General features: G+C 39.6%; 1 protein-coding gene across 1 annotated transcript in view; it reads left to right on the forward strand.

Moving 5' to 3' along the window:
• Positions 1-14,513, forward strand: part of rxfp2b (relaxin family peptide receptor 2b) — a 56,090-nt gene that overhangs the window by 22,574 nt on the left and 19,003 nt on the right. The window contains exons 7-11 of the mRNA XM_063017325.1: positions 570-641; positions 3,945-4,016; positions 5,146-5,217; positions 9,211-9,282; positions 9,908-9,982. Of these exons, the coding sequence (XP_062873395.1) occupies positions 570-641; positions 3,945-4,016; positions 5,146-5,217; positions 9,211-9,282; positions 9,908-9,982 (363 nt within the window). The remainder of the gene's footprint in view (positions 1-569; positions 642-3,944; positions 4,017-5,145; positions 5,218-9,210; positions 9,283-9,907; positions 9,983-14,513) is intronic.

The following is a 14,513-nucleotide window of genomic DNA, read 5'->3' on the forward strand; positions in this document are numbered from 1 at the left end:
GTTTCTGTGTGTGTTTATGTAGGCTTGTGTGTGTGTGTGTGTGTGTTTGTGTGTGTAGACATTTAGGTGTGTGTGTATGTACATGTGTGTGTAGGCGTGTGTAGGTGTGTGTGTGTTTGTAGGTGTAGGTGCATGTGTGTAGGTGTGTTTGTGTGTGTTTGTGTGTACATGGACCTCACAACCAGAAGCACTGCACAGCTGCCAGTCCTTATAAACACGTTTGGCTATGTCTAAAGGTGGTCGAGGCCCTGTAATAAGTTGGTGCCCTGAGCTTAATATTTCCATCCAGCTGTGCAGAGTAAATTAAACCACTGGCTACTCCAGACTGATAAAATATGTGCAGCATAAATTTCCATACATCAGAACATCTAAGGAAGGAATGCACCGGTGCTTTTTTCTGTCTTTGTATTCAGCACACATTCATGTTTGCTGATGAGACTTTGTTTTTTCGGGGGGACGCGATCTGTGTGGCTGCTCACTGATAGGAAAAAAAAACACCATCTGTTTTCAGGCTGTAGAAAATGTCCATTAGGATTATTGTTCATTTTCTGCAATTCTTTTCCTCACAGGTCTCTGAAAAGCAACGAGATCCGAGTGTTACCCGACTACGCCTTCATCAGATACACAGAACTACGACGACTGTAAGTCACATCATTTTTTTAATGTTGTTTTACAGTTGCAAACGCTGTTCATCTTCTCACTGAGAATTTAGTGCAAGTTTGTGTGTGGTCAATTTAATTTATTCAAGTCTGAAAACACAAAACCCTTCATGTGTATGAATTTCTCCCGAGGGTCCCGTGGTTAGCAATGTGGCCTCACAGCAAGAAGGTCCTGGGTTCGATTCGCAGGTGGAGCGGTCCGGGTCCTTTCTGTGAGGAGTTTGCATGTTCTCCCTGTGTCTGTGTGGGTTTCCTCCGGGTGCCTCAGTTTCCTCCCACAGTACAAAGACGTGCAGTCAGGGTATTTAGAGATACAAAAAATTGCCCTTAGGTGTGTGTGTGTGTGTTAGGGTGTGAGTGTGTGTTTGTCTGCCCTGTGATTGACTGGCACCCTGTCCAAGGTGTTTTTGCTCCAGCACCCAAACACCCCTCCCCGGACCCTAATTAGAATGAGTGGGATAGAGAGTGATTAAGAAGTGGTCTCAAATATTTATATCAGATTTAGAGTCACTGAAGGTCTGAAGTCACTGAAGGCGAAAGTCAAACCAACTCCTCTGTGATTTTGCCAGATACTGTAGGTATCCCACAAGGCTCAAGCATGCGCCCAGTTCTTATTCCAGTAAACATAACTGGCATTTAATTTTTTTTTTTAACTATCATGTAAATGTTTAATTTTATATGTCTTGTAAGTTAAGCCTTATCATGGTCAAAGTCACGGCAGGAAACGTTGGGCACAGGGCAGGAACATTTTGGACAGGGCATCAATCCAAAGATTGCCACAGTGGGTCCTTCTGGTCTGCATACCTTATTTGCCACTGTTTTGAAGCTGAACACCCTTCCTGATGCAACCCTCCTTATCTTATATGGCTTTAAGACTGTTACTGAGAGCGCACTGACAAGGTCATCTCCCAAAAGCTATAGACTCCTTTAGATGTAGCCAATCATGTATGTTTAGACGCTCGACCAGCCGATAGCCCAATAGTGGACTAGTGTATTTTACCACTGCGCCACCTGAGTGCATTTGAACTTATTACATTCTTATATGTAGTTTTTATATTCTTCTTAGAATAGTAGTTCTTGATGTTGATGTTTGTTAGGTTTCACTCAAAGTCACCCAAAGTCCTGTCCCTTAAACTAATAGAAAGAACTTAACCAGGAGAAGAATCATTCCTTAAATCTTGGCACGAGGAAAGCACCCAGACAAGTATGAATGCCTCCTTGTGCACAAGACTCAAGGAATGATTCTTCTCCTGGTTAAGTTCTTTCTGTTAGTTTAAGGGACAGGACTTTGGGTGACTTTGAGTGAAACCTAACAAATGGTGGAGAATGCGGGCAGCAGCCAGGTAAGTGATCTTCTCTAAGATTATTTATCCTAACAATGTTCATGATGTTATGTGTTCTTTCTCTAATATTTACTTTGTAAAGTGTCCTTGGCTAAGCGAAAGGTGCTATATAAATTGAAATTATTATTATCTTTGTATGTTTATATCTTTTTAATATAATCCTTTTAATCCAATAAGTATTTATTAATGTAAATGTTTAGTGACTCACTATTAATTGTATTTTTTTAGAGAAGGTTCTCTGAGACTGGCACCCTGTACAGGGTTTATTTCTTCATTATACCCAGAGATGCAGCGTTAGATTCAGACTCACTCTGATCAAGTTAAAGAAGTTAATTAAGTGAAATACACCGATGATGATTTATTATATGTGATCTCAGTCAGATCTCTTAGTTTTCCTGTTTTTTTTAACTCCCGGCTAGATGAAAGTAATTAAATAAAATTCCCTGCAGTGCGATTTGATTTGAAATGAGAATTTAAATGAAAAAGCTAAATTAAATAACTTCTGTCTAAATGTGTCGTTTATTAGCACGTCGGTCATCATACCAACAGAACAGGCTGCTAATTGCTAATAAGATCTTTTTGACGACTAAGCTGTTCCCTGCCTCGGTGTTAAAGGGAAAAATTTTCTATGTTATGAAGACTCCAGCAGAGATCATAAAAATATCAGTGCTGAAGGGCTTGATTTCTGATTTCTGCTCTGCTTTGTACTTTTGAGGAGCGTTAGTGAACAGACGCTCGTGCCCGGTGGTGGCCTGGTAAATTAAGCCAAGCTAAGTTGAGCGCTATGGATCGATAACTGTGAGCTGGTACATTTCAGTAAATTGGTTCCATTTACAAAGAAAATGGTTAAAATAAATAAATAAATAAAAGCATTCAGTCTTTTGTTTAAAATAATAACACATTTCTGTATTAATCCTTCTATGCAGGATAATCGAATCTAGCTCCATTTTTTGAACAAGCAGTAAAATATTTGATTATACTGATATTAGTTTGATATTTGTATGATGTTAATTTTAGTTGTGAAGGGGTGATTAATGTTATGTAAAGATTATAATGTAAATGCATCACCATGTTCTCCACGACCTGTCATTGACAAAGTCATCAGTCACAGTCACAGCAATTACTGCCCACCAAATCATCATTTACAACACTGTGTGTATGTGTGTGTGTGTGTGTGTGTAGGTGTGTGTGTGTATGTAGGCATGTGTGTGCATGTCTGTGTGTGTTTGTATGTGTGTTCTTGTGTGTGTAGGCATGTAGGTGCGTGTGTGTATATATGTGCGTGTGTGTGTTCTTGTGTGTGTAGGTATGTTTGTGTAGGCTTGTGTGTATGTGTGTTTTTGTGTGTATAAACATGTAGGTGTGTTTGTGTATGTACATGTGTGTGTATATATATGTGCGTGTGTGTATGTGTATGTTTTTGTGTGTGTAGGCATGTAGGTGTGTGTTTGTATGTGTGTGTGTGTTTGTGTAGGCTTGTGTGTGTATATATTTGCATGTGTGTATGTCTGTGTTTTTGTGTGTGTAGACATTTAGGTGTGTAGGTGCATGTTTGTATGTGTGTTTGTGTGTGTGTTCGTGTGTGTTTGTAGGCATGTAGGTGTATAGGTGTGTGTTTGTATGTGTGTGTGCGTGTGTATGTGTGTGTTATTTTATTACTTATTGCTTTATGTATTCTACACAGGGAATTGCTGTATTTTGTGTTAGCTGGAAATGTCCCATCTTTACATTATTGAGTGTGTTGCACTTTACAAAACATAATCAAGTGTTTTAGGACTTTTGTCCTTTAAGTAAAAGTGAACAAATCACAGATTCTTATTTTAATTACACGTTCTCACCATTTCAGAAATGGGGTTTATACTTTAATTCTGAAACAAGAGACAATTTATTAGCAGTTGAAGTTTTTTTTTACTGTATTTTTTTGCTTCTGTGTGTGTTTCAGATTTCTGCAGGATAACTGTATAAGCTTCGTGTCTGATCGAGCTTTTACCGGATTATTCAAACTACAGAAACTGTGAGTACAATTTCATTCCAGATTTATTTTAGAAACACCGCCCTGTGTGGACTGAATGCTAAAACTTTAACTAAAGTCGTGATCAAAAGGTGTAAACTCTGAGAAAAAATTATCAGCTGCAAATCTAATAAATATAAAATCCATACACACCGACTAGGCATAACATTGTGACCACTTACCGGTGAACTGAAGAACACTGATTATCCTATTAGTGGGTGGGACTCCATCAGCCCCAAAAACTCCAGCAGCGCTGCTGTGTCTGATCCACTCATACCAGCACAACACACACTAACACACCACCACCATGTCAGTGTCACTGCCGTGCTGAGAATGATCCACCACCTAAATAATATCTGCTCTGTAGTGGTCCTGTGGTACCATTGAAGAACAGCATGAAATCAGGCTAAAATGGATGTAGAGAAATAGATTACAGTCAGTAATTGTAGAACTGTAGAACTACAAAAACTACAAAATTGTAGAACTACAAAGTGCTTCTATATGGTAAGTGGAGCTGATAAAATGGACAGCGAGTGTAGAAACAAGGGGGTGGTTTTAATGTTATGGCTGATATATATATATATATATATATATATACTGTATATATATATCGCTGTGGTAGGTTACATATGTAAAAAGTTATGGGGACACATGACATTAAGTGCTCAACAGATGCATTTTTCAGCTAGGAATGTGCCTAACAGCTTTAAATACGAAGAGTCTCTTTAATCCAGATGAATGCAGCAGGATTAAATCTAATCTTTAAATTTATTTTATTTTACTGAGCACTTACAGGATTCCTAAAAGAATTGTTCTGATTTACAGCCATTGTCCAAAATCATTTAGATTCTGCTGAGGAACTCGCTTGTGTAAAGTGCTGCACTGGAAAAGCTTTGCCTTCTCAAACCCTAATCAAGAGCTTATGTACTGAGCTCACGGCTTTTTTTTTTCTCCGGCGGCTTAAAGAGATTTGATTTCATTTGCACACTTCATGTCCTTCATTGATTTAAAAGCTGTATTTACACTGAGAGGATGAAGATAATTCTGTACACGTACAAGTGGTTTGTGACGTTTGTGTGGATGAAACTGCGGCATTCGAATCGTTTTTAATGGAATTTGTGTTGTGTTGCAGATCGCTGAGTCAGAACTGCATCAGTTTGTTGAAACACGGCGTCTTTGCTGACCTGCACCAGCTGAAGTGGCTGTGAGTATCAGCACTGGTTAACAGAGTGTGTTGGGACACCCTTTCTAATTTTAGAATAGTTTTAGCCACAACAATTGCTAACAGGTGAAATAAACAGTATGTTTCCAGCTTTGCAGCAACAGTTTAGGGAAGACTCTTTCCTGTTCCAGCATGACTGTGCCCCCATGCACAAAGTAATCTTTAAGACATGAAGAAAAGCTCGATTTAAAGAAACTCCTATGTGTGGCCTGCACAGATTACTGACCTCAGCCCCACTGACCGGCTTTAGAATAAATCAGAAAATCAGTTAGGGCTTAAATTCAGTGGGCACAAATCCCCAGAGACATACTTCAAAGTCTTTCGAGAGGCCTTGTAGGCAGTTGTAGCCTAGCAGTTTAAGTACTGGACTTGTAACCATAAAGTTGCTGGTTCAAACCCCACCACTGCCAGGTTGCCACTGTTGGGCCCTTGAGCAAGATAAAAGTGTCTACTAAATGCTGAAAATGTAAATGTTATAGCTGAAAAGATCACATAGAGGTTACTCTATTTTAATAGCATTTGTTTTTTAAATTAAATGTCCAACAAGCTGGTCAGGTGTCCAAATACTTTTGACCACATAGTGTACCTCTGGTACATACACTTCAGCTTTACACACGAAATATGTTTTGTAAGCACTGTTGCCTCACAGTAAAAAAATCCTGGGTTCAATTCCTAGGTGTAGTGGTCTGGGTCGTATGACACGGGGAGAACATGCAAACACCACACAGAAAGGACCCAGACCGCTACACCTAGGGTTTCCTCCAGGAGCTCCGGTTTCGTTTGATATAACCTTGTGAACTGATGAATCTTGTGTAATGAGTAACTACCGTTCCTGTCATGAATGTAACCAAAGAGTAAAACATGACGTTAAAATCCTAATAAACAAACACACACACAATATGTTTTGGGTGCAGCACAGTGGCTAGGTGGGTAGCACTGTGGCCTCAAAGCAAAAAGGTCCTGAGTTCGATCCTCAGGTGGGGCGGACCGGGTACTTTTTGTGTGGAGTTTGCATGTTCTCCCCGTGTCTGTGTGGGTTTCCTCTGGGAGCTCCTCCAGCAGTCCAAAGATGTGCAAGTGAGGTGAACAGACACAGGGAGAACTCCACACAGAAAGGACCCAGACCACCCCATCTGGGGATCGAACCCCGGACCTTCTTGCTGTGAGGCGACAGTGCTACCCACCGAGCCACCGTGCCACCCTGCCACCCTTTATGGGGTGTTCTTGGGATGATCTGCACAATAATTCCTTATGGAAATTAAAACCTCTTACTAATACTCAGCCACTGTCTCTGTATTGTTTGCCATGCTTTAGGATATTATGCTAATGAATGCTTGCAGTGGATGTTTTACAGACACAGTGTGAAAGAAAAGTTCTATTAGAGTCATGCGTTTATGCTTTATGAGCTCTTAATGGTCCATTAAATGTATTAATGTTAACATTTACAGTTACAGCATTTGTAAGAAGCTTTAATACAATGCAACGTTCAGAAAGTACATTTAATGCGCATATAAAATCACCACTGACTTTAAAAAAGGCTGACTAGTGTAGAAATAGTGTAGAAAGAAGTGTAGAAAGTGTAGAGGGACAGTGGTAGCCTAGTGGGTAGAGCTTTGGGCTATCAACCGGAAGATTGGCGGTTCAAATCCAGGCTCTGCTATGCATCCACTGTTGGGTCCTTGAGTAAGACCCTTAACCCTGTCTGCTCCAGGGGCGCTGTAAGGTGGCTGACCCTTTGCTCTGACCCCAGCTTCCAACCAAGCTGGGATATGCGAAGAAATAATTTTATTGTACTATATGTATATATGACAAATAAAGTATATCATATCATATCATCATCAAATCGTTTCTGCAGGGACTTCTGCAGCGTTGTTTTAGGAAACTAGGAGCTGAAAATCTACAAAATCTGAGTTAGGAGTTAAAAATAAAATAATGACGTATTTGAAGGGTCTGATGTTCTGTCATGCATCACAGCAACAAGGTTCTGGGTTCTATTCCTAGGTGACCTTTCTGTGGAGTTTGCATGTTCTCCATGTGTTGGTGTGGGTTTCCTTCCACAGTACAAAGCGGTGTAAGTTAACCAAAGTGTTTTAGCACAGTCAATTTTGTCTTCCGCTGCTGAGGCATACCCGATGCATCCGAGGAGAGCACGTTGCTGCTCACACCTCTTCCAACACATGCACAGCCCCCCTCTTCTTGCCCCCGGATTCTGCACAGGCGTCTCTTTTGCCAATCAGGGTCCTTAACCCTTTGATGCACAAGCTAAGCAAACCCCTTCTAATGCACAACATGGGTCAAAAATGACCCATATTCATCCATTCAAATGGCATTGGACATATTCAAGATTCAAGAGCCTAATCTTTGGTTGTCTTTCAAAAGATCAGTAAATATGTTTTTGGCTACAAACACTTACAAATGTCAGTAGTTTCTGTCAAATTCCATAGTAAATACATAAAGGTCATTTTTGACCCATGTTGTGCATTAGAAGGGTAGTGATACAAAAATGATTTTTATAAAAAAATATATATAAAACTGAAATAAGGATTTGTGATGATCAAAAACAAGTTAATTGAAAAATTCATGGAAGCTTGAATGACGAAATTAATTTATTGCAAAGATATAGAAAATAAAAACTCAGTTGGGTCACTTTTGACCCAGGTTGTGCATCAAAGGGTTAAACAGCATATACAGATTCCACCCACATACAGCCACATACAGCGGCTGTTCCCCCCTGCAGATCTCGGCGCTGGTGTGCTAGTGGAATATCCCGCTGCGCCACCTGGGCGCCATATATAATCTTTAACATGTAATGACCAGTTTAGTCCTTGTAGACACATTCACTCACTGACCACTTTATTAGGGTCACTTATTTCATACATACATTCACTGGCCATTAAACAAGTTACACTTACCATATAGATGCACTGTGTTTGATATACAAGTACAAACAGTTAGCCATATGCTGCTCTGTACACTCCGTCATTCTCTTTACCCCATTTGTTAAAAGAAGTGGACCTTCATTAGACCTAAAAGTGACTAGATGTTATTAAGTGTTGGTCTAAGCACGACGTGAAACATCTGTATAAATAAAATAAATAAGTTTTAATAATTTTTTTTCTTCATTTGATGCATCATTCAGCTGATCAAGACACTTTAAATCCAAACCCAGCTCTGCAGAAAGTTCTACAGTTATAAATGCTTAGTTTCTTCAGTGGGTTGAATATTTCTGTCGTACCTTTAAGGGTTTGTGCGTGATCTCAGGTGTAATTTACCTGGAAATTATGTAAATACGAAGAACTTGTTTCCCCTAAATGTCATGTAATGTAAATCCTGTCTGGTGCACCACAGAATGACTAAAGATTCATATGGAGTTGACATTTATTTCTAAAACAATTATAACTGTATAATAAACAGTGTTCGGTTATAAATAGCTGAATCTGTCTGTAATAAATACAAATACAGAGCAGAGCTGATCCTGCGGCCCAGGATCTCACAACCTCTTCCTGTTTAATCTGCAGTTTTAAGTGCCGGTGGGCTGCCGAACCATTTTACTTTCATAAAGCTCTTTCGCATCTGGAGCCGAGTTCATTATTTTTTCAGCGTCCCTGTGGGCTCATCTGTGTGTCGCCTTGTAGGCAAACATATGGGTGCCAGGAGAAGGTATATGCTGATTCCAGCTAAAGGATACGATTGGAATTACTAGCTAATGTTATTGTTAAACTCCTGGGAGGGTGTAAAAATGTTTTATACAGTACTGCATAATAAAGAAACCGTATTACACTACAAAAAAGAACTTAAAGTACCGTACAGTACCAAACCACTCATGGTAATAATCCACTGAAGTGAGGGTTTTCTTCCAGAAAGCAGTTAATACAGTTAATATATTAATTTAGTTTAGAAACCTTACAGCACGCCCAGTAAGGCTGATGTGAACCAGACGTTTAAATAATGAGCTTTTTTATGTTTTATTTACAGGATTTTGGATGACAATCCTTTAAAAATGATCACTGTGAACATGTTCAGCGGCCTGAGGTCTCTCTTCTTCCTGTATGTACCACTTCTTCAATTTCTGGGACCAATAAAGTATCTGTCTGTCTGTCTGCCGGTTGGTCTATCTGTCTGTCTGTGTCTGTCTTTCTATCTATCTGTCTGTCTGTCTGTCTGTCTATCAATCTATATATCTTTCTGTTGGTCATTTGGTCTGTCTATCTATGTATCTGTCTGTCTGTCGGGCTGTGTGTCTATCAATCTGTCTGTCTGTCTATCAATTTATCTATCATTGTCTCTCTGTCTGTATCTATCTGTCTGTCTGTCTATCTATATATCTGATGATCTGTCTGTCTATCAATCTATGTGTGTCTGTCTGTCTATCTCTCTGTTGGTCATTCGGTCTGTCTGTCTGTCAATTTATTCACCTGTCTGTCTGTCTGTCTGTCTGTCTGTCTGTCAATCAATCTGTCAATCTATTGATCTATCTATCTGTTTGTCTATCTATCTTGTATGTAATATAAAGCTTCCAATATTGATTTGTCCTCTTATCCAGATCTGTAATCTTCTGTCATTTTTATTTATAAATTGGAATCTACTTATATATTATTAGTAGATTTGAATACCACCAGTACCCAGTTTTATATGTATGTACGTTATATGTATACACGTTTGTTTTGGGCAGGTCGATGGTGAACACCTCACTGGAACGACTTCCTTCATCTAGACTCTGCAGGCACATGCCCTCCCTCAACTGGCTGTAAGTGTTTCTCCTCTGTGATCAAATCATCACACTGTTTGTAAAATACTTATAGAGTGGACAAAATATTAAAAACGGGTAACAGTATTAACATTTTACGGTGCAGCTTTTTAGCCTAGAACAACCTAAATAGCCCACGGTTGAATGTTGGAACATGTGCAACATACAAAAATATTTTTTTTTTTTTTTGGGGTGGGGGGATAGAGGGTTGAGATCTAGTCAGAAAGTATTCAGACCCATTGACACCGTCCTTCTTGTTTCTAACCTCTTTCACCAAAGCGCGTCTTGACAGATTTCCTATTTGGCAGGATGGTCAAGGTTATATGCCGGCCTCTTCCATTTTACAATGATTTAGTTTACTGTGGTCCTGGGAGCACTCAAAACATTAAATATTGTTTTAAAGCCTTACTCTAATCTATGCCCTGCCGCCACAATTTGATCATGAAGATCCACAGACAGCCCCCTGGACTTCACAGTCTGGTTTTTGTCCTGACAGTGCAGGGTGAATTCAGGGTCCTTACAGACTCAGGTGTGTTCCACTTTAAACTGTGTCCAGTTAATTCTGTTTGCAACTGGTGGACTCAGATTAAGTTCTGGACACTTTATCATCTCAAGGATTAATAAAGCCAACAGGATGCACCTGATCACAATTTGTATTGAAATGATAAGAGACTAAATTTAAAGTAAAATCCAGTGTAGTTATAGAAATCTAGATTTTAAAGGATTTAAATATTTTCATTACAGTTGAGCCGCAACCTTCTGACTAATCCAGTCTATCTACAAGCATCTATCTCTCTCACCACTTCATTCATCCGTCCATCCATTTATTTATTCAACCATCTATCTATGTATCTATGTATCTATCTATCTATCTATCTATCTATCTATCTATCTATCTATCTATCTATCTATCTATCTATCTATCTATCTATCTACTGTCTGTATGTCTATTTATCCATCCATTTATTTATTTATCTATTTATTCAACTATCTGTCTGTCTGTCCGTCCGTCCGTCCATCCATTTATTTTTTCAACTATTTATTCAACTATCCATCCATCCATCTATTCAATCATTTATAAACGAATTACTGATATTAATCACCTTATTCATCACAATACATGTTAATACAATCACTGAGTGTAAAAGTTCACCACAATCTATTCACCAAACGTCATTCAAGCTTTATTTACTTATTTTATTTTGACTGCTGAAGATAAGACTCGTGTAAATGAACATGTAATTACACATTGCTCTAAAATTGTAGTACAAATGATAACATTAATAAAAACAAAAATAAATAAATAAATATTACACCCTGTATGTCTTTGTTGATCCAGGGTACATCATTTTAGTCATTTTTCAGCTGGAACACTATGTGTCAGCCTTGCACATTGTGTCCAGATGAAGCTGATGTCTGATGTCCACTGGCAAAGAAAAACAATTTTTCCTGTTTTCCTCTCGCTCTCTCTCTTTCTCTTTTTCTCTTTCTCGCTCTAGCACAGTTACACTGTTTCCCTTCGGGGATCAATAAAATAATCAACCAATCAATCAATCAGTGTCAGAAAGGGCATGTGATAGTATTAGCCCTTCTCGGCTAGCACAGGGGTGGGGGTGCTAGTGGCACGATTCCAGCGGGAGGAAATTGGAGACGACTAGATTAGGAGCAAATGGGGGATGAAGTTGATAATTAGCTGTCATGTCAGTTAGTGGTGCTAAGCTGTTAGATAAAACTACAGTGTTCACAGGTACAACATGAATAAACCTTTTAATTAAAGCTTAAAAATTAATCACTGCTCTGGAAATAATTAGACCAGCATGAAGTCGTTGTTGCACTTTGCTGGACTTTATTCAGACAGATACGTTTAATATGGATTGCAATGAATATGGCCACGCTCTCTGTGTCAGCACTTGTTTGTTTGATGGATAGCTGACAACCGCCTCCCGTCTCCCGCTGATAAACCAGGTTCCCTCTCGGGCTTTTAATAGCATCTCAGGTGAAGTATAAACCAGCACTTATTATTAGCATTGCAGATTCTGTTTTTTCTCCTCCTTAACTTTCACGCATGGACGTTATTTACATTTACATTTTCGGCATCTAGCAGACGCTCTTATCCAGAGCGACTTAGAGAAGTGCTTCCACAGTAAACATTACCTTACTCTAGTTCAAGCAGACAGCAGTTCAAGAACACAAATCTGCTGAAACCTGTTAGAACCAAAGGTTTTTTTTTGTGCAGGAAATTAATAAGAGCATTAGTAAGTAAGTAAGTACGTCAGCTTAAGTGCTTAGTAAAAAGGTTTTTAATCGTCTTTTGAAGACAGCGAGAGACTCAGATGTTCGGACAGGCAGAGGAAGTTCGTTCCACCACTTGGGTGCCAGTACAGAGAAGAGCCTTGATGCTGATGCTCGTCTTCCTCGAGTCCTGGGTGGAGAATCAAGTTGAGCGAGACTAGTGGCTCGGAGGTTGCGTGATACAGAGCGGACTTTGATTAGACCTTGAAGGTAGCTTGGGGCTGGTCCATTTTTGGCTTTGAAGGCGAGCATCAGTGTTTTAAACTGAATGAGGGCAGCTACAGGAAGCCAGTGAAGAGAACGCAGCAGTGGGGGGATGTGGCAGCGTTTAGGTTGGTTAAATACCAGGCGACCAGCTGCATTTTGAATGAGTTGCAAGGGTTTGATAGTGGACATGGGAGCTCCTGCCAGGAGGGAGTTGCAGTAGTCCAGCCGTGAGATTACAAGTGACTGCACAAGAATCTGAGTAGCTTCCATGGAGAAAAATGGGCTAATCTTCCTGATGTTGTAGAGGAGGAGTCCTACAGGAAGTTAAATGGATGTATAAGGACAGAGGAACACAGTGCACTGCGTGTGGGTGCAGCGCAGGACCGATTAGATTGAATTATAGTCGCAGCAGATTCTATAGCTGTGACGATCAGCTCGTCTTATTCATCACTGAGAAAAACTGACATTAGCAGGCATGTAATGTCACGAGTCTGCCTGTCTGTTCAGCTCCCGTTTGTTCTTTTTCTGATCTGTTCTCTTATTCTGGTACAAAAGGAGACAGCTGACTGGGTGGGGATTTATTAAATAGTGTCACGTCCCTTTACTGAGACTTTATTTTCTGGGTCACTCGGGTTCTATTTTTACAGCCACAGAGCTGATAATGTGTTGCGTCTCGGTCAGCGTGTTTATAACAAAACCTCACAGGGAGAAATCACTGGCTTAACATTTAAAAAAAATCTGTATCTGAGGCATATTGGAGAATATTTATTGGATATAGAGACTATTTTTATTTCAAATACATGAGTGAAAACAAAGAAATGATTTTGTTTTAACTTAACGACGATTGATTCTCAGGTGGAGCAGTCTGGATCCTTTCTGTGTGGAGTTGGCATGTTCTCCTCGTGTCTGTGTGGGTTTTCTCCGGGAGCTCCGGTTTCCTCCCACAGTCCAAAGACGTGCAAGTGAGGTGAATTGAAGATACAAAATTGTCCATGACTGTGTTTGACATTAAACTTCAACTGATGAATCCTGTGTAACCAGTAACTACATGCTGGTCCAGTAAAACATGACGGTCCCAAGCTCAGACAAAAATAGGGAGGGTTCATAATAAGGAGGGATCCTGCATAAAAATTGTGCCATGATCTGGTGACCCCTAAATACGTGACATCTAACATTACTGCAAGTATAATAAAAAGGGATTCATATGGTTTTGTGTGTTTGTTGTACTGATGTGTGAGTGTATCAGGTGCAGCAGTGTTGTTGGGATTTTTTCTCTCACTGTGTTGTCAATGCTGAGAGGAGAATAATGCTTCAGCCAAATATATAAAGCCAATATTTAAATATAAATATTAATCATCCCGTGATCAGAAAGTGTCCACTGATTAAGGACTAGAGGAAGCTCAGATTTTTTTTCTAACTGTGCACCTACAACAAGTACTAACAGGGTGTGTGTGTGCCTAAAAAAAAAGCTAGTAAATGTAAACAGTATTTAAAACCCAACAAGACTGCTGAACCATATATATTTATACCATTACCACATACTCTACCATGCCATTATCTTCTTCATGTCACTGAATGCTGAGAAGGCCCCCCAAACATTATCTGGTCAGTGGGGGCGCTATAGGACGTATTGTACTTCACATATAAAGCCAATATTTAAAAATAAATATTTATTAATATGGTTTTGTGCATTGTAATGGTATGAGTGTATCAGGTGCAGCAATGTTGTTGGGATTTTTGTTCTGGCCTTTTTCCACCCAGGTGACTCGGTGGACAGTTTTGTCTTTTGCAGGCACTCCTCATTGTGCCCGCTAAATGGCGCCCAGTCGACCGCAAAACCGAGATTCGAGATTCAGATGGTGCTGGTGTTCTAGTGGAATATCCCGCTGTGCCACCTGGGCACCAACTGGCTATTTTTATCTGAAAATATCTTACTGGGTCTTTTTATTTATCGACTTCTAGATATTCAATTGAAGCGAGTGACTAAATCCCAGCATTCAAGAGACACAAAATATACCTGATTTTACTAACG

The sequence above is a fragment of the Trichomycterus rosablanca genome, chromosome 20, assembly GCF_030014385.1.
Source record: "Trichomycterus rosablanca isolate fTriRos1 chromosome 20, fTriRos1.hap1, whole genome shotgun sequence".
Classification (NCBI taxonomy): Eukaryota; Metazoa; Chordata; class Actinopteri; order Siluriformes; family Trichomycteridae; genus Trichomycterus; species Trichomycterus rosablanca.